Source organism: Rhamphochromis sp. 'chilingali', assembly GCF_963969265.1.
Source record: "Rhamphochromis sp. 'chilingali' genome assembly, chromosome: 7".
Lineage (NCBI taxonomy): Eukaryota > Metazoa > Chordata > Actinopteri > Cichliformes > Cichlidae > Rhamphochromis > Rhamphochromis sp. 'chilingali'.
In genome coordinates this window covers 25,319,296-25,340,269 of record NC_137934.1, presented here as the reverse complement: position 1 = coordinate 25,340,269, position 20,974 = coordinate 25,319,296, and the positions used below count along the sequence as shown (strand labels likewise).

General features: G+C 38.8%; 1 protein-coding gene across 2 annotated transcripts; it reads right to left on the bottom strand.

Annotated features, from left to right (window-relative positions):
* Positions 1 to 5,317: 5,317 nt before the first annotated feature.
* Positions 5,318 to 19,901, bottom strand: LOC308400168 (desmoglein-2.1-like). 2 transcript variants are annotated; one of them, XM_080887683.1, is made up of 14 exons: positions 19,762 to 19,901; positions 17,141 to 17,269; positions 16,129 to 16,284; positions 14,352 to 14,493; positions 13,698 to 13,861; positions 11,513 to 11,647; positions 10,773 to 10,958; positions 9,559 to 10,016; positions 9,334 to 9,476; positions 9,009 to 9,230; positions 8,504 to 8,746; positions 7,815 to 7,948; positions 7,409 to 7,672; positions 5,318 to 7,162 (listed from the first exon to the last, which is right to left on the bottom strand). In XM_080887683.1, exons 1-14 carry the CDS (start codon positions 19,804 to 19,806, stop codon positions 6,149 to 6,151), a joined length of 3,435 nt encoding a protein of 1,144 aa, XP_080743809.1. In that variant the 5' UTR covers positions 19,807 to 19,901; the 3' UTR covers positions 5,318 to 6,148. The 2 variants fall into 2 exon arrangements, with proteins under 2 accessions (XP_080743809.1, XP_080743810.1); XM_080887684.1 differs by having other exon boundaries at positions 5,318 to 7,159.
* Between the last annotated feature and the right edge of the window lie 1,073 nt (positions 19,902 to 20,974).

Here is a 20,974-nt window from a genome sequence, read left to right as displayed (position 1 = left end):
GAGCCATGTCTTTGAAAGTGTTTCACTATTGTTCACATTCTCACTGTAAATAAATGTATTGTCTTGGATCAGAAATTCCTGCATTTGGGCCCCGTTCTTGCCAACTGCATCTCCATGAGAAAATGTTTAGAGTTTTAAGGTGTGTTTCAGACCCAGTGCTCCAATGTTGGAATTTGTTCACCTCCACCATCAACGCTACATGTTGCTGCCTCCTGTCCTCTTCCTCCCTCTCCTCCCCCTGTTCCGTGGTAGCAGCAACTGCAGACACCAGATAAGTTTTCGGTAGAGTTGGAGAAAAGTGGGGGATTTCTCACCCAACGTGCGCTTGTTTTTAGGCAGCAGAATCGCACCTTTTCCTCAGACAGTGCCAAGGTTTCATTCATGGTGGAGCTGCTGATGGGACAAGCGCTAAAATGGGCTCAGGTGGTACTCAAAACTGACGGGGAGGAGCAGGCGATGCAGCTCGGACCAGCTACGCTATCCCATTCCAACCGGGGGAGAAGACTGCTGGCGGGTGAGTGTTTCTGTTGTGGGAAAAGAGGACACTAAATTGATACTTGCCCGTCGCAGCCAAAAGAGTCTGCCTGTCAGTAACTGTGGGGATACTAGGGTTCACCACTCAAGATGTTTCCCTGCCTGGTCTTACCTGCCAAGAAAAATTACTGTATATGACCCACACTCACTCGTGCGCTGTGCTGATCAAAGGCTCTGAGACTCTTGCTCAGAGCCTGTGTCCTTCAATCATGTGGAGGAGGTCAACCTGTTTTTGTTCCATGCCCCTGGTACTCCATTGGTTCTCGGCTGTCCCTGGCTTAGCCATCATAATCTGCAAATCGATTGGGCTAAGAATTGCGTTTCTGGTTGCAGTACCTGGTGTTACAAAACCTGTCTGCGGTCCACTATGCCCAGTATTTCCATTACTGAATCTTTCTCCTCTGCCTCACCGTCCCAATGACTGCAGTATTAACTTATTTCCTGGTGCTCTATTGCCCGCCAGTCGGCTGTATAGACTTTCTAAAGCCTGAGAGAGAGGCAATAGAGAGCTACATCACTGACTCACTAGCTGGAGGAATCATTTGGTCATCCAAACGTCCACCTTCATCTCCACAGTCTTGAACTGGTTCAGCTCTATGTAGTTCTGCCTGCACCAGTGCAACATCTGGTCCACCTCCTGTCTGTATGCGGACTGTCATCATTCTGGATCAAACCAATGAGAGTGATATCATCCACCAACTTTCGGAGTTGATGTGTTTCATCTGCGTTCGTCCTGCTGTTGTTCCCTCCAGGTTTCAGGTTTTTCCTAGATCTTTGTCTCTGGTTGCATCTTTTTGTTAGCATTCCTAGTTTAGGTTTTTCTTAGTTTAAGTTATGGCCATTCTCTTCTCTTGTTTGTATGTTGCCTCCTACTGTAAATAAAGCTCTCTCTCAGTAAGTCAGTCTTCAGTGTCTGCTCTTGGGTCCACACTCTCTTCTCTACATAATCTGCCTTGCAGGACGTAACAAAAGTACGAATTTTAGTAATTACACATTAATAAATAAATTCGATGAATAGACCACAAAAAACAAATGTTAATTTCTCACATATGCATTGAGAAATGAACATTTTTCCCAAACCAATTGGATGGAAAGCTTCAACGCTTCATTAGCCTTCATCCGGCTGGAATGTTGGGAGGCTGTTCTGCTCCAGGTTGCCACTATATTGGAGGTACAGAGCGTCAAACATGAAGTGGCAAATTCCAAGTCTTTCTATATTAGGGTGGAACTGAAAGCTTACCAAGTACTTAAAAAACAAAGGAGAGTTTGACAGTCTTTTGTTTGGTATTTTTATCATTGTGAACTAACTTCTATATTTGAATAAAATCATTAGAAGTAGTAAATAGAATATCTTTGTCATGATAATAGAAATATCGATTAAGGTTAGATGATTGATGCATGTATGGTTTGTTCTGGGGAGGGGGCTTAAGCTTTAACCTGTCTTCAACCTGGCAAGGTGGCACTGTAGGATTCAAGTTTTGACTAGTAAGGTTATTATCATTAATGAAAAACAACAAAATAACTAGAACTAAATAAACATTTTTTTAACTCAAATAAATACAAACAAGGGTTTGTGAAAAAAGGAAAACTAACTGAAACTGTATTGAGCGTTCCCGAAACAAATTAAAATCAACTAAAATAATCGAGAAAACGTGCTTAGTTTCTTTTAGTTCTTTGTTTTTGTGTGCGTCAAACAATAGTCCACGGTTAATGTGAAGTCTAGTTTCTATTTTTTTTTTCTTGTTGTGTTGCATTATGCCAGCAGATGGCAAGTGTATCATCATGTCAGGAAACACTGGGAGAAAGTGCAAGAGTCTAATTTGAGATTACTTTGAATATGACTGTTTTTTTGTTTGTAGAAAACAAAACAAAAAACAAAACACACAGTGCTTTTCTCTTTTTTTTATTTTTTACATTTTATTTTATTTCTTCTTTAATGCAGTGCTTCTAACAGCAACCTGATGGCTACTGGTCAGTTCGTAGGAGCATCACAAACAAGCGGAAGCATTGCGGAATATGTTTATTGAGACTGGGATCTCAACATAACTATGTGAGTCAGTTGCTTTCAAAAAGTTCAAAAAGCACTTCACTTGAATCAAAAAATCACAACACTTAATGCTGCAAGAATCAATGGTCTCATAGGGACTAACACTGATATAGTAAAGCAGAAAAAAAACTAATAAAAGAGGCAAGAAAGCAAACCCTTTGTGTAGCTGGCTGAAGCATAAGTGTGATGATTCTGGGTCTTTGACCCAGTGGTTTGTGTTTCAACCAGACCTAAACTAGTATCGGTATTTTGTAAACAAATTGTATGTGGGATGAAAAAAATTCCTGTGTGCAAGTGTGCCTCCTCCATCGCGTCCACCTGCGACGGCTCCCGGGCCTGGCAGATCCCCATGTACTAAATAGAAATGAAGAAGTTAAAGAACTGAGAACAAGGAGGGAGGGAGGGTGGGGCACGTAAACGAGAATGAACAGCTTACAGAACTGGGGGAACCTATATAGATGACAACTGGAGGGAGCGTGTTTGGAGACGTGGTCCCGCTCCTGAAATTCCGATACATAATCTCTAATAAAAAAAGAAATCCCCCACTCGCCCTTGCTAGGTTAATAATGAGAAGGAAGACAAAGATGCCAAGTTTTCACAATTTTATATCAACCTGTTACAATTTCAATTTCACTTTTTTCCGTGGTGCCATGGACTTCAGTCTCTCTGGCTCAGAGTGTCTCTCTGGTCTCTGGTCACTCAGGAGACCCAAACGAACAAGGAGCACCACAGCCAGGCAGCAAACACCTTTACTGCGGGCCACAAAAACAAAATGTTAACATAGTTTGATGAGGTTTAAGTCTGGAGACTGTGCTGGCCACTCTTTGTTTTCAAGCTTACCTTGTTCTTTTTTCCTGAAGTAGTTCTGGCATAGCTTGGACTTATGTTCTGGGTTATTACCTTCCTGTAGGATGAACCCTTGACCAACTTGGTACATGCCAGAGGTATTGCATGGAGCTGGTTCAGGGTGCCTATCACTCTGTACAAGTCACCGACCCTGGATCCAGCAAAACAGGCCCAGACCATCACACTTCCTCCTCCATGTTTTACATTTTGCTCCATCAGTCCATAATAACATCTTCCAGTCCATGGCGGTGTTTCATCGCCCAGGCAAGCCTCTGTGTCTTATTCTGATGTCTTAGTAATGGCTTTCTTGCAGCAACAAGTCTTATCAGACCTGCATCTCTCAGCTAGTGTGGACAGAGTATTCTTACAACTCTTTGACTTCATCACCCACTGGACACTCATGCTTCAAATCATCCTGGGGCTCTTAGCCACCCCTGTTTTCTTCTATTGAAAGTAAGTGCTCTGTGTCGTCAGTTCAGCACCATCTCAGCTGGTGTCAGCAACTCTAAGGGTGACACGGGCTGCTCAGACCGAGGAGCGAAATAAACAATGTGCAGACCATCGTTGGACTCCTGAACCCCGTTATTAACCTGATCACAAAGTATGGCTCTCTATCAAGTATGTTCCCTTACACACTGAATCATGCAAACTCTCACCTAACCTTATTAGACCTTTTAAAATAGAGGCTCTGATCAACCCTGACTCTGTGCAGCTGAATCTGTCATGCAAGATGTGCATTCAAAGTGTTTTTCATGTATCTCAGTTAAAACTCACCCTTTCCAGTCTCCTGTGCCGCCATCTCACCTCACCTGACCTGCCCAGCTCATTGGTAGCCCCCCAGTGTACATCGTAAGGAGGACTGTGGACAAGAGAAGATTCCTGGAGTCCACAGGCAGCTGCTCTGGACAAGGCCATGCTCTGGGCCTTTCACCGCCTCCACATTGATAAACATGGTTGGTTTCCAGCATGTTCCCATTAGGAGAAGGGGGTTCTGTCATAGCCCACCAGTCCTCCTGTGTGTTTGTGTGTGTGCACGTGTGCACATTAGTTAACCACACTTTACTTTTACTCCACCTTCTTCCCATGCATACCTGTGGTAATCAACCCACCTGCTTGTCGCCTGGTGATCGGCTGGATCACCACATCCAGCAGAAAGGTGGCATAATTCCCTGTAAAGTATACGCTCTACAACACTGGTCATAATTTAGAATTTTATATGTTTTTATTGGCAAAAATATTCTTCACAATCACATAACACCCCAGGTTTTACATATCAACGCAGCCACAAATCCTTACCAATGTAATAGAAAACCCCAAAGATTTAAAAATAATTCTCTGACTGGGGGGTCAGCCCAGAAATACCTATATCACCAGAAGCAAACCTATTTTATTAAGCCTTGCATGAATGTTTGAAAGCTCTTGTAATCACAGTGTATTGTTTCCTGCATTGACATGATGGTATATATGACCACACATGATTGTATCTGTCAAAGGTCTATTTGACCTTTGATAGGTCAAGGTCACCAAATTATTCAAGTTCACTGTTAGTAGATATGCCTATGGTATCATAACTTTTCTTGAGTTATAGCATGCACCAGATTTTCAGAAATGAAATCTGCGAGTTTTAACAGATGCAACTTATGGTATCAATTTGAAACTTATAGATGACGTCTTTATCAAATTGTTAAATTCGCAAGATTTTCAGAAAACTTGACCTCTGTCGGCAAGATATGAACTTGTCTGAGACTTTTAGTAGACGCACCTATGGTTTTCTAAATGCCACATCACATCATTCTTGAGTTATTGTGTTCACAAAATTGGGTTGTTCATTCTGCAGTACCCATCAGTCTAGGCTGAGCAATAACAATCAAATTCAATGAGCTAAAAGACTTTAATGTTTTTATTTTATTAGTGTAAAAACACACAGATTGTATATAGGTATAAAAATAAAACAAGACAATGAGAGCAGTGATGACCTAAAATATAACATGAGAATGTAACAATTGATACCAATTATACCCACACACATAATACAGTGTTAACTTGAGAACAAAGAAGAGCAGGTAAAGTTGATAGTTACATGAGAAGATGATGTCCTGATATTGTAGTGAGCATTCTGTTGTCATGATTTGAGTCCACTTGTCTTCTTAGAGGCAAAGTTCATTCCAATTGGAAAAACACATTCTGATTTATCAGCTTTATGATGTGATGAGTAATGTGAAAGTGATCTCTTCAATGACATAAATGCACCATCCAAAGGAGATTATGGATTACTGAATGGTTTGATTATTCCCACAGGTCTAAGTTTTGCTTGATAGTAGCAACATTTCAAAGTGCAACATCTACTAAAATGTAATAAGGGTATCCTTTAATCTGTGAAATGATTACATTTCATCCAGGAAAAGCTGCACAAGCTGCATATCCCTCCACACACACACACACACACACACACACACACACACACACACACACACACACACACACACACACACACACACACACACACACACACACACACACACACACACACACACACACGCCACCACCCTTCACCACCACCCTTTGCTCTTACAGGCTTCCCATGAAAATACTGAAAGCATAAGAGTAATGCACTATTTTGAAACTAAAAAGGGTCGTCTGTTGTCCAGGAATTCATCTGCCATTTAATGATTTTCTCTTGTCACCTTAAAAACCAGTAGGTGGGTCACTACAGTGAATGCTCTACTGATTTGCCTTTAAGGCAGTAGATTGGCTGCTCCTGCTGTAGATGACCTTTTCAGAGCCAAAGACCTCACTCTTCTTTGAAAGACCTCCCTCTTGAACCAGCTGCTCTTTGGTCATAGTTGGCACTCCAACTGTCAGCACTTTCTTAGATCCTGAGACCCCTTCTGACAGTAGAGTACTTCCCTGAACAAGACGACCCTGGCTCCCCTTTAGCACTTTCGTTGACCCTGAAGGGGCCTTGCCTTTGACAACCATCATGGTCTGGGACCCAGACAAGCTCCCAGCTTGGATCAGGCCATCACTCCAACTATGGGTGTCACCATTCTCCACCAGCACCATTGCAGGGCCCTGGGCTTGTCCACTGGACATTAGTGTCTGCCCTTGAACGAATACTCCTTGGGCAGGTCCAGACTGTGTGTTGTTAACCAGTACCATGCCTTGAAGGTTGGTGGTTGGTGCCTCAGCCAGCAGCACAGTGTTGTGGACCTGTGGCTGGACTACATAATGCATTGGCTGCAACACAGGAGTGGTGGTGTAGTACACAGGCTGCTGCTGCTGCTGTATTAGGAGCATCTGGCCTTGATTTGCTAACCCTGTTTTCATTGTGTTCATCTCTTCCTTCACCTTGGCTGTACTTTCCTTTACAATTTCAGAGTGCTCCGTTGTCTTCCTGACCACACTCTGCTCCACTTTGGAGATGGCAGGCTCCAGTTTGGGTGGAGGGGAGAGCTTTTGTGCACTCATCAAACTTGATACTGAGGTTTGAGTATTGATGTAGGCATTAGGGGTAATGGGTAGCGCTTGTTTGTCATCACAAGAAATTGTCTTGCCACTGCACACCTCTGCGAGAGTCTTAAACTTTGGTCCAAGGTCATCAAGAAACTGAAGGTCATTGTCTGACTCCAAAAGGCTACAGCAGCCTACTGAGCCAGCAGAGGACCCTTGGCCCTCATAATCATACACCAACAAACCATCCTTCACGCCAAGGTTGTCCTCTCCGCTGACTGTCTTCTGTATAAAAAAAAATCAATCAATAAAAAAAATCAATACACTTTAAAAATAACGAAAGACATATTTATTGACGACAGTGACAGCCAATAAAAAGTGAATAATATCCACATAAACATTATTAGTTGCAACATTAACACGTGTGTTCACCTAACATCATTAGTAAAGCTACTACATATCACATTTAGTGTTAAAACTTTCCATTTAATTGGATTTAGTTGTCCATTTAGTTGTCAGCTAATTTCTCACCTGAGAGTAATACTGTGCCAGGAAGTGACGTGGCAGGGCAATGCTATCAAAAAATCCACCTTGCCTTGATTCTCTGGTCTCAAACTCTGAATGGAAATCAGTGAAACCCCTCATTTCTTGTCTGTAGTCAGTTGAAAAACCATCTTGATAGGTGCCAAATTTCATCCCATCAATGTCAGTGAGAGATGCCTCATAACCAAAACCTCCCGCTGGTGCCATTGCTCCATTTTTAACTGTGCCAATAGTCACAAGTAGTGGCCCTTCCTATAAAAGTCATACAATTGTTAGAACAGTGAACAGTTTTTTATTGTGATTAAAAATCACTTTGAAGGAGCTTTCACAAAGACATCATCATCGATGCCGAGATTATTCCCGTTTTCAACACTTAAGGTAGTTGCAGTCTCACCGTGTTTTCTCCCGGCCCTTCGGTGCGGTAGTCAATAAGGTGTGACTTGGTCTCAAAGTCAGGCATGTCACTAAAGAGGTCTGGAAACTTTACAGCAGATCCACATAAGCAGAATAACAGTAGCAGAGGAATGACTGTAAAAAAAAAAAGTTTTATTTAAAGTTAAAGCTACAAATGTGGTGTGAGGTCAAAAGAAGGTGAAACAGTTTTTCAGAATGTGTAAAATCCCTAAAATAGATGTAATTACTGGGATTCCTTTAAGCTTTGGTAAGCTTTGGGGGATTTTAAATTGTTACAAAAGTCTAATCTGTTTAATTTTTGTAGTTATTGGTAGCAAGTGTAGAATAGTTTGGTCTGTAATTACTTTTGGCTATGTATTTCCTATTGGGAGAGACACAGGGTTTATTAGGTAAACCCTGCTAGTACCAGTTTATGCCTCTTTTCCTAACCTGCCTTTATTCTCCATAGATTCCCTATAGATGGTGTTGTGATGTGATTGGCTGATTATATATTTATATAATTAAAAGCTGACCAAGTCTACCTATAAAGTAGTCAGTAAGTGTTTTATTTAAATTTCTAGGTAAGAGAGTTACATTTTGTTATGGTTCGAGTATCAGTATAATTCTTTCATTGTCCTTTTTTATCTTATCAAAATTCTCAAATAAAAAAAAAAATCACATAATGCTTACTCAAGAGCAGTAGTAGGCCCGCTAGTATTAGCCCAATGCCCGCAGGTCCTAATGATGTTGTTTTTCTACCACGACCATTGCTGCCTTGGTTTCCACACACAACTCCATTCTCGCAGGTACAAACTTGGACCGTCATTCTCTGAGGTTCAGGGCAGGCGTGTCCCTGCTGATCCTTCACCACAAATTCCACTTCATAAACACCAGGCCAAAAAGCCTCCTGAGACCGCAAGATAGCTGTAGTGTCTGTCAGAAACCAGAAAAATGTGAAATAAGTATGTATATGCATTACTCATAGATTTAGTCTTAGAGTGTATATGACAGATTGTAATCCACATTTTTATCTCAAAATAAAATTTTAAAATTTGTAAAACAAACAAAGCAAACAACAGCAACAACAACACTTTAGTATATTGACCTTTTTTTGTCTTTTGTCATTGTTTTCTTTATTTAACTACTACATCTAAAAAAAAAAAACACCCCAAAAAAACTGAAATCATCATCTCACCATTTAGATGCTCCACATTCCATTTCCCTTTTGTGTTTTCTGGGATAATCTCAAAGTGAAAAGGGGGGCCATTAGGATATGCGTCTTGATCACTGGCATTCACAATTACAGCATTTGCTGTGGTGCACAGAGTCTGGAAATTGCTGGTCAGGGTGGGGCAGTGGTCATTAGAATCTTCCACTTGGATGGCTATCGTACCAGTGGCTGTTTTACCAAGCATGTCTGTGGTGTAAAACCAGAAACAAACATATATAATCCAGTATTTATTTATTTTTTTTTTTGCGTTGATATTTCTCCAGAGAGTTCTTCAACATTCATGCCGTACCATCTGAAATGCAGAGTATTTTGGCAGTATATGTCCCATTGACCAGGTATGGAGATTCCCTGTCAGGCATCTTGTTCAGTTTGATCTCAGCTGTCTCTGGGTCAATCGTTAGCCAGTTGTCAGGGTCTGAGCCTTTGGCATATCTACAGCAGAAATAGACCAGTTATGAGTATCACTATTATTGTGCACAGAAAGAGAAGCTGACACATATGTATGTGGACTGACTTGACTGCCTTAGCTGGTTGTCCAGTATCCCCATCTTTTGCAGGGTAGCTTGCAATAACATTTTTAATGTTAAAGGATTTCCCTTCCTCTGAGACAGGAATAGCTTTGATTTTAGGATCAAATCGTGGCCCCTCCGGCTGGTTCTTCACATTGATTTTGATAGGATAGGTTTTAAATCTTCCACTGCTTCCGCCACTTGCTCCACTTGCTCCACTGGCACCACTGGCACCAGTGGCACCACCTCCACCACCACCTCCACCACCACCACCTCCACCACCGCCTCCACCACCACCACCTCCACCACCACCACCTCCACCACCACCACCTCCACCACCACCACCTCCACCACCGCCTCCAAATGCTGCACTTGCTCCACTGCCTCCACTTCCAACTAATGGATTCTTGTTGCTGACGGCTAAGCCTAGTTCAAGGTTCTTTACATCCTCATAATCCACAGCCTGTAAATGACGGATACAAGAACATATCTTTTAGCTCAAAAAATAATTAAAATGATTGATGACACATAAGAAACAATACAGTGTTTTATATGCATCTATAATTGGAGTGTTGCTATTGTTGATGCATTTTTGCTTTTTGTAAAACAAAAGGTATTATGGATTTTATATAAACTAACCTGCAAAATTATGCTCCTGTGCTATGTGTTATGAATGTTCTGAAAAAAATTGTTAAAGTAATGGGCAGTAGTCATATAGCAATGGCCAGTAAACCTCATACAGTGGTAATAGTTTTGTCTTCCAGCCAAGTACTACAGGGTAGTACAACAGGGACTTGACGCAAGCTGAATAAGCAAGTCAATGACAGCTTAAAATATTGGAAGGCAAAATTTAACGACTCCGAGCTTTATCGATAAGAGACACTTATCAAATTTTGGAATACTTTGAGTCTAAGTTCACATTGTAGGGTGTAATGCGTTCCAAAGTAACATATTATTGGAATGACATTATATAACTCTGTAACAAAGTAATGAAATGTGAAACCAAAGTAAAACAAATCTTCATATATGTGAATAGCACTCTTGTGAATGGCAGCATAGTCAACCATAGGAAACAATCATCACCCTGCAGTGATCAAGGTTCTGATCCTTACCTCATTCATAAGAGGGCCATTTGCCACAGAGTTTGACTTTGCATTTGCCAGATAGTAAAAAAGCTGAGTAACAGCACATAATTTCTTCTTAATTAAAAAGGTTGTACCTTGTCAAGCATTAAGATGCCTTCATTGGTGTTGGGGTCTGTTTTAATGCTGAAATACCCAGCCTCATTGCCTTTGACAATTTCAAACACAGCTTCCCAGTTGTCTGTGCCTTTTAGATCCAGGTCCTCTGTTTTGATTCTCATCACCTCCACTTGTTCTGTGTTCTCCTCAATGCTTCCTTCATACTGTAAGTGAAATGCATAACATGAAATTAGAGTTCAGCTGTGTCCGGATGTGTTCACTTTGCCCTAATCTCCTCCTATGTATATACTGTCTGTGCCACTCTGTTCTTGGTCACATCCTCACTCGTGTTGTGTGAGCCTCCTCAGTCTGTTCTGTCAGTCCTATCCTGCACATTATTTGTTTTCTGTGCCATTTGAAATAACTTTTTGATTTCAGCCAACGAAATAGTTATTTCACGCAATGACATGCAATTGGCTATTGTTCACGTGTTATTGTAAGGTGACCTTGAGGGTCTGAAAGGCGCCTATAAATAAAATGTATTATTATTATTATTATTATTATTATTATTATTATTATAAATCAATTCATAATTCTATGTAATGTTCTTTTTTTCTGGATTTTTGGTTGATATTTTGCCTCTCCCATTAAAATGAAACCACGTTAAAAATGAATACTTTTCTCTCTATGTGGCAAAATCACAAATTCAGCAGGTGGTCAAATAAATATTTCCCCTGCTGTATATGTTAATATAGAGAAATGTAAGGAAGAGAGGTACCTGATCTTTTTCCAGTCTGGGAGGATTGTCATTTACATCAAGGATATTTATGGTAATAGTGGTAGTTCCGGTGTTTCCCTCTGGATGTCCATTTCGATCTTGACCTTTTATCGTCAGAATGTACTTACTACATGTCTGAAATTAAAAGACATCAAAATAGTCATTAAACAAATACGTTTGTACTAGAGATGGCACGATACCACTTTTTTATGTCCGATACCGATACCGATATCATAAATTTGGATATCTGCCGATACCGATATGAATCCGATATAGTGTTTTTTAATCAACAAAACTGTTTTTTTAAATATCTTGCTGCATTTTGTATAAGTTCATACTCAAGTTTAAAACAACAACTACACTAAAGCTATTCTGTTATACCTGTATGCAAAAAAAAAAAATATTTCATAGTTCAGCAATACTGATCAATCTAATAAACTCAAACCTACACCATCCTCCCTATTCTGGTATTTTAAAGAGTACTTAGCATAAATATTAAGCAACCTAACTAATAGGGTTCCAACTCCCAGCAACAACAAAAATAAATAAATAAAAAATAGGGAACCACCCCTCACGCTCCACCTCATGATGCTTAATCGACGTAATCAACCTTAATTTGATGCAGTGTGGAAAAAAATGCACAGAAATCAATTATTTTTCAAGAAATATTAAATAGATTCAACATCTTTCTTCAACAGAATTGCAGACTGCACAGATGGTACCTTCCCAAAGGAAAAAGTACTATAGCTTACTAGGGTATATATATTAGACTTAATAGTTACTATATACAGTAATTGACTTCTATTCATTTTACATCAAATTAAAACTTTGGGTGTCAGATAATTATTTATTAAAAGCTAGACATTTTAAATGAGAATAAGAAAGAAAAGTATGTCTTTGTGCCCCCTTTTCCCTGTTAATGCCCTATCGGCCCCCCTGGCTAAACTTTGCTAGATCCGCCCCTGCACAGTTACCAGCGTCAGCTACGTAGAAAAAGATCCTCGAGTAGAAAGTAATAATAAATAAATTCTAACAACAGCTGATCAAGCTTAAACGTGCTGCTGTTGTTCAGCCGCTGGTTTCCTCTTTCTGGTGCAAAGTGGGCCAAAAGCAAACTAGAGACACGGACTCGCGACAGAAAAGCCGATCAGCTGATTGTTAAGCCGTTTCATGATTGAAGTAGCAGCAGGAGAGGCAGTCGCTTGTTAAGCTTAACGCAGGAATGCTTTACAAACAGTTAGAGATGGACTTACACACTTGCTTTACTTCTCTCGGGAAAACTTTGTCGGAGATGAAATGCCAGGTTGCTAGCGAAGCTCCAAATGCTATTCAGACCACCGACAGGTCCTGCATGCCACAGCCGCTCTATCACGTGATGCATACTGCTCCAACGTGCTAACGTTCTGAGGTGAGTTACGGCGTGTTGCAAGTTTTGTGAGGTGCTTTCGTGATATTTAATGGATCGGATTACATTTTTTTATTTTTCTCCGATATCCGATCCAGTAATTTAGGTCAGTATCGGACCGATACCGATACGTAATATCGGATCGGTCCATCTCTAGTTTGTACAATACTGGAGTTAGAACAGAGACTTGGGATGTTATCAAGATGTTTCATTCATCATTTTTGTCATAGTATCTAACTGAATGGACTGAATGAAAATAATCATTGTTATCTTGTAATTACTTAAAGGATTTGAGTTTCATTAACACAAACACAATAGAGACTTTTATTTATGGAATGGTCAAAAGGTTGACAGATTTGTTAAATAGGGTAACAAGGACCCTCTGCCTTTACTGTATCCAGAATATTTGCCCTTGGATGTTTGCTCTGGCTTGGTAAGCTTGTTCCATAATAATGTCTCTAAAGGCCCTTTCTGAGGACACAGAGATCGAGGAATGAATATGACAGGCCATCGAAACACAAAATAAAAAACAAGCTCAATTGTGTCGACGACTGTGGTTTACTGATAAAACCTGCCCCTTCAGCTGCCACTGATTTTACTATATGCTCTTTTACTATATGCTCCAGTGTATAAACAAAATTTTTTTTCTGATAAATAGTTATTCCCCCCCCTCCCCCTCCCCTATATATAGCCATATATAGTGATTATATATCTCACCACTATCCCATGTTATTAAAAGAACTTTCTTGAATCATATAGTCAAACATACATAGTTCATACCTCTCTGTCCAGAACAGGCCTTTTAACAAAGATGGATCCACTTTGTCTGTCTATGTAGAACATATCTTCCGCTGGATTCTGAACTATGATGCTATAAGCAATCTGAGAATTGAGATTTCCTGGTTCATCAGCATCAAATGCAGTGACTGTCGTAACCAAGGTATCTGTAGCATTAAATGAAAAAACAAAACAAAACTCAATTTAATTTGAATTTTAAATTTTAAACAAAACTTAATTTCACATTCATTGACACTGTACATGAGAAAAACAGACATTCTGTTCTCCATATTGATATTGTGCAGTGTCCTGCCCTGGTTTTAAAACAATGATACAAACTTGTCAAGAAGAGCTCCTAACTGTTGTGTGCCAAATAATGCTTTTTACATAATGAGCAAATGTTAACAGAAAATTGTTATTTACAAGATCAGACAATAAATAAATATAAAATAATAATAATAGTGAAATAACATGAACTGCAGAACGCAGGCTGTCTGTAACCTTCAGCAGCTCATTGGAAAGACTTTAGCAATTTGATCACTCAATTACACAAACACTAGAAAAATCAAAATCCTTTTTGTTTAATTTATAATTCAATCATTTCGTTTTACACCGCTCACTACCATTACAAATTTGAATGAGATTCACACCACTGACCTTTAGGACTGAGCTCATCTACTTCAACAGGTTCAACATCTGGAAATACTGGAGAGTTGTCATTCTCATCTACAACCTTGATTCGTAAGTCAATTTTTTGTTCTGCAATTGTGCCATTCTTGTACATAGCAACACCAGACAACTGAAAGAGTAGTAGATAGAAATGTAACCATTGTTGTTCGTTATTTAGCTTGACATAAACTACAACGCCTTGCAGTATGGATTTACCACCAGTAAAGGTGCATTTTACAAGTTTAGGTGACAAAGGTTAGTGAAACCAATTTAATATCAGAGCAAATACTATATATTACAGTGAGCAACAGAAAAAATATCTTTGTAGAACGTTATATTATCATGGCAAAATTGGTCTTTCTTCTTTTCTATAAAATGCCATCACTTCATCTTTCTTTACACAACTATGACTGAAATGGTATCCTGTAACCTTTAACATGTTTCTAATTGGCCATTGATATGGTCGACAGCTGTGGTCACATGTTTACATGCATTCATCATAGGCATGAGTGCCATGGTCGTTTGGAACTTTTAATTATTTCTTTGAAGTGGTCCCAATTATATATACAGGCTTTTAAGCACAGTCCACATTCATTTGTGCAATGTATCAGCAGCACTGGGAGCAAATAGTTCCAGAACATGGTGCAATCATCACCATGCTGAAAAGCTGGTACAGGGTTTTCTGGGCTTGAAAGACCGAATAGCCTAATCTTTGTCTCGTCTGCGGCAATAAAGCGCAATTTTGGCTTGATCATGTGGGCAGATATAAATCTGTGTCAAACTTTGAAGTCGTAGATTTTGGAGCAGGAGCTTCATTCTTGGTCAGCACCCTCTCAGTCCATGGTGATGTAAAACTCACTTCACTGTGCACAGTGACTCTGGTGTTCCAGCAGTTTCCAGTTTATGGCAGGCTTGAGTGTTAGAGGTTCCTGGATTGTTCCTGAACATCTGAACCAATGTCCTCTCATCTGAGGGTAACAGCTTGGATCTTCTTCCAGAACTTGGCAAAGTGGTGGCATATCCAAAAACTTGTACTTGTATATAATTATTTTGATGATGACCTTGGAATCTGTAGTTGTTTAAGAGTGGTGAGAGGTGACCTTCCTAACTTTTGTAGATCTGCAATTCTCCTCCTTAGTTATTCACTAAGTTCCTTGGACTTTACCATTGTTCTGAGTTCTTAGTGAATCCAGTGAGTGGTTCAAAAAAATCCTTTTTATGCTGTTAAAGAGAAACTACCTGTTGTAGTCAATCATGACTAACTCACTAACGAGAAGTTAATGAGTCAGTCAGCCTGTACAATGACTGTGCAGCCGAAATGCTGTACAATCATTTGGAAAAATGATTGACATTGGATTTTTTTTTAGTCCTTTATTTAACCAGGTAAAAAAAAAAATCTCATTGAGATTAAAAATCTAATTTCCAAGAGAGACCTGGCATCATGGCAGCAAAAGTCAAAAATACATGTACCACATGAGTACATAAAAAGAAAAGGTCAAAGAAATGGCCCAAAATTACCATGACATTCATTCCGATGATGAGTATTTGTAAACGTCCACCACAGCTGTAGATAATTCTTAAACTATGTAGACTAAAGCACTGTATGAATGTATTGCTTAATGTTTTTTATAGTCTGAGGTGGTCATTAAGACGAGGAAAGGCGTATATAAATGGCAGTCCATTTTGAATTATCTTAATATTTAATGTATTGAGGACAGCTGTTGAATCTTATTCCATACCAAAGAAGAACTACAGGAGGACTCACGGTGTAAGTATCGATCACTTCCCTGTCAAGCAATTTAGTGACACGAACATCACCAGAATGTTGGTCAACCACAAAGACATGGAAAGGAATTTGGTTTGCCCCAACACCTTCCAGGGAGTAGAGAAGATTTGAGCCAAACTGAAGATCGGATCGAATCTGAAACACAAGGTGGAAGACTTCATTATTTCACCACATATGCACCAAAAAACTGAAGTTGTCTATTTCTTTAAATAATTTGTTTTTAACATGAATTCTTATTATGTGTGAAACTGATTTATTCTTATTCTTACAGCTGGTGGTGTTAAATTGTCAAATAATAAAACATTTTTTAAACAGTATGCTAATAGTCAAAATCAAAATATTTCAATACATAAAGGAAATTAGGGGGTCACAGGTGCTCCAAGACAGTAACTAACTAAACTAAATTAAATAATACAATAAGGAAATAAAAGAAAGAAAGTAAGAAAGAGAGGTTAAAGTATGGAAAACTAAAGCAGGCTGCATGATGGCTGACACATGCACACTAATTATAGGTAATAAGTTTATTACAATTCTTCAGTGTTCTCTTCTATATGTTTTTGGTTGCATAACTTTCAAATAATAATCTGAATGCATTTGAAATCACTGTCAGCAAGCAAGAAAATAATGGGGGTTTAAAGATCCCTTCACAAACAATTAGACAGTCTTTATATTTCATGAAAGCCCTCTTACAATTGGCACAACCAAATCCAATAGGATCCCTATTTTGAGCCAGCACCTAGAAATGCTAATGCTATTGTTCAGAGGACTGATTGCCCAGTGGTTTCTTACAGTCGATGGTTTATCTATAACATAAAATGTTTCAGAAAAGGTTAGGCGATACCTGAAGAAAAACCATCTTGGTGGCACTAAAAAGTCATGGTTAAACATTGAATTACTTCACTGATACATGGGTATTTTTTGTTTATGACAGGCATTTATGCTTAATAATCAGGAGACAGAATTAAAGTGAAATTAAGTATCAGTGACTTACCTTAGCAATCGCCTTCTCTTTAGTGTAATCGAAATTTTCCTTAAGAAGCTTTGGAGGAAGAACCCAGTCTCTCTTTTTTCTTACCAAACTGGATCCAGAGTTGTGATTCTGTACAGCAAGAGCTTGGAGCTATAACACAACAGACACAACACAACAAACTTCAATACTCTTACATAATAGCTTTAGTGTCTGTGATCCAGAGTTTATGTTTTGGGCATTTTTGACCTTGTTTACTTTTATTGTAGTGATCTGTCATCCTATTTGCTGGTGCTTCCTCGCTTCCTGATATGAATAGTTCTTAGTTTCTTGTTCGTTTAGTCTCATTCTTTTGTGTTTCCTGTTTTATTTTGTCTGGTTAAGTCTGATTGGTTCCTCGTTCCACAGCTGCCTCCACTTCCCTGATCATCCTGCTGTGTATTTATTGGGTGAGTTTCCCTTTGTCCCTCGTCGGATCATCAGTTCATCTGCTCATGTTTAGTTTTGCCCCGGTTAGTTTTAATTTGGGTCCACTCTCTTTCCACTTCACACGATCTGCCACCGCAGACCGTGACAATAACATTTAGGGCAAAATTAGAGTTTGTTTGATTCTAACAATCAAATTAATATTTAGTATGACCACCTTTATTCTTTAACTTTGTTAGGCAAACTTTCTTGTAATTTAAGTAGTTTTCAAGAACAATGCTTGTCTCTTTTGCCTGTTAACTGCGTTTTGTCTCATTCTCTGTCAAGATGATGTTGAAGTCTCTAACCTCTTAATACCTAGTGTGACATATTTGATACATACAGTTTTTGTGAGTTTCAAAACTTCTACATTATCAGTTTGATTTCCCCCTCCTGAAAAACCTAAAAAAAAGTGGCACAACACACTTTAAGTAATTTTAAAAAATGCCAGATGTAGCAAATACAATACAAATTAAAAGTCATATATGGAAGTTAAAATCTTATTAATATTTAAACAGTTTTGTCAGATGGTTCAATAAACTCTCCATTTCTCCAACTTTCCAAAAAAGTTGACTTTTCTGGCAATTATTTCATCATTCACTGTGGGTTTTTCTATCCATGTATCCTTTTAGTGTACTGACAGTACACTAAAATTATACAATATAACTGTCATACAGAAAAATGAAGCCACTCAGATGGTCCTGGCTATAATTCTGTTCTGTTTTCATAGTTCCATCAATTTTGACAAGAATTTCCACCGTGTTTAACCATGGCTGTAGACACTCGCTGTTGGAATATCTCAGCCTTTTCTCCCTGTTTTCCTATTTTAAGAATGCCTTGTTAACAGCCACCCTTCCACTAGGACCATTTCTGAAAAGGCTTCAGTGACCAATAGATGGACCAAATGGAGTGTGAGATTCTTCTCCTAAGCCTTGCGTCAGTTTTTCCCACTTCTTTAGACATAGCTTTAAGATGCTGTCCATGTACAGCACATATTTTTTTAGGCTGGCCGCATTCTTTTTTGTCCTTCACTTTTCTAGCTCCTCAAATTTGTCAGGGACATATTAATGATAATATATGTCAGCACTCTTAGGACCCAGTTTTATATTGATATAGTTTATTTTTGCTCTCACGTTTACACAGACTTGTTCTTTATTAGTCAGGATCAACGTTAGAAAGCCTTGCCAGACTGTTTGTCTTTGAAAACATATAGAGGACTTCTGCCCTGTTTTAATCATCCTGATGTCAATGATGCGTTCAGTATCACTTGTATTGCCTTCGATATGTGCAAAACTACACAATTAACAATATGAGTGTCAAAAGTGTCAAAACATTAAAGTAATGTTAAATGGTTAAACAGAGAGACAGACAAGGAAACCTGAACAGACATCAAAAAGATAATGAAACCAAAACTAGAAAAAAAAAAACATTTTAAGTGTATCTGATGTCTGATATCCTCGTGTTTGTGTTGTTCCTGTGATATGAAAATAATGCTAGTTCAGGCTTGTCATTGCATTGTATGTCGTATGTTATTAATGTTGGTTTATTAGTGATAGTTTTTAAAAACTATATTGTCATTATAATACTGGTCCAGGATCAGCATCACAACTGACCAATGGCAGTAAATAATAGGAACAACACCAGCACACTTCATCACATACACCCCTGTATGTCATACCTCTCATTAATCTAAGTGGAAAGGAGCTGAAAGTAACTTTAATGTAAATGGCTCGACCTTTACATTTTCTAATCTAATGTTTTGAAATTAGAATCACCAGTTAATCTAACGTAAGTCGGTAAACAGCTTTCTAGCTGGTAAAGTATTGGCATCACAGGAGAAACACACCCAATCACTCCATCTAGAGAAAATTTTCACATGGAATACTTCAAGCTTCCAGAGAAGGGAGTGCTAAGTAGAAGATGCACGGCCAAGTATGCAATGACGGCTAAACATTTTCAATTACACCTAGTTATAACTACTATCAGTGAGTTGGATGAGAAAATTATGTTGTGTTTCTATATAATAGCAACAACTCATTTGCTGAAACATCTTCCAGAATTCAGATAACAAAAAATAAACAAAGACATTTCAAAACCAGTTTTGTTAAGTGGTGAAATAGCTTTTTCTTTTTTGTCTTCTTCTTTACTTTTTAAATAAAAAAAAAAAGCACTGAACTCACCGCAAACACCAGCAACACAAACACGGGAAAAGAAGCCCGAGTCATGATCGGGGAAAACTCCAAACGAATGTTATCCGATCAAGTGAACCGACAGAGTTCTGGAGGCTATGCTTCCTGAATGTGACAGCTGAAGTGAGATGAGGTGGCTTATCACAGAGCTTATCAAGGAGGAGGGACTCTTTCTCCCTCTCTCTAGCTCAAATACACAATGACCCCCCCCCCAACAGCATCAAATTCAAGAGAAAAATAGATAGTCGATCTTTTACATGACTGTTCATGTAAAGACTCCTGTGTAAGTGTGTGAAGTGAGGGCAAAGCCAGGGCCTTGTAAGGTGAAGCATGTAAAGGTAACTCAAGGTAACTTTAATGCCAGTGTTATCTGGATTCACTTATCACAACATCAGCAATCAACTGTTTCATGTAGCTGGATAACAACATGCTAAGTTAACCCAGGTTTTATTCTAAGCATTTACATGACAGAGTTGGCGTTGGCAGCATGTGGCCATCCGTAACTATAAATAAGTGTTGTGCCAGCAGAAAGACTGATTTTACAAGGGCAGATAAAACTTTGTAGCCGTATAAATGTCTGTAATAAATAATAAAATTATTAATAATAAAAAAGTTGGACAGTAGTTTAGTATTAAAAACCTGTTCGAATGTTTGCGTGCTATGTTTAAGAACAGAAAAGAGCTACTATTTTTGGCCTATGTGTAAGTTAACAGACTTATCAATATGACACTGATATAGTCGACACCTTCATAACTTATTACTATCATAGGTTTGAGGAGTCTTTCAGCAATGATGGCACTTTTTTCCAAAGAGACTGGTCAGTTGTCTGAGATCAATAGATGTAATTCTATACCTGCTCCAGAGCAGGTGAAGTTTGAGAAGGAGATTGAACGGAGGGAGACGGACAAAAAGGACGAGACAAACAAACCTAAAGACAGGACTGACTTAACTGGGAGACATAAACTAGAAATACTGATAAACTCAAGAGCACAAGCAAACTGAACTAGAAAATAGAAGACACACACAGAGAAGATAATAATGAATAAAATAGACTCAAAATTGTGTAAACAGAAAACACTGGGTCAGTAATCCAGGTAATTTTCACTTCAGCCACAGTTTATTAATTTAAGTATTTATTTGTATTATATGTTGTTTTCCTTAATATGTCAATATAGTGAACTTGGAAAGTGTTAACTGAGGTTCC

Excerpts from the sequence above, each read along its gene's own strand:
- LOC308400168 (XM_080887683.1), bottom strand. The coding sequence starts at position 19,806 with ATGACTCGGGCTTCTTTTCCCGTGTTTGTGTTGCTGGTGTTTGCG. Across the intron at positions 11,648-13,697 it reads GGCCTGTTCTGGACAGAGAG|ACATGTAGTAAGTACATTCT; the intron begins GTATGAACTATG and ends TTTTAATTTCAG. Across the intron at positions 7,163-7,408 it reads TGGCACAGTATTACTCTCAG|AAGACAGTCAGCGGAGAGGA; the intron begins GTGAGAAATTAG and ends TTTTTTATACAG.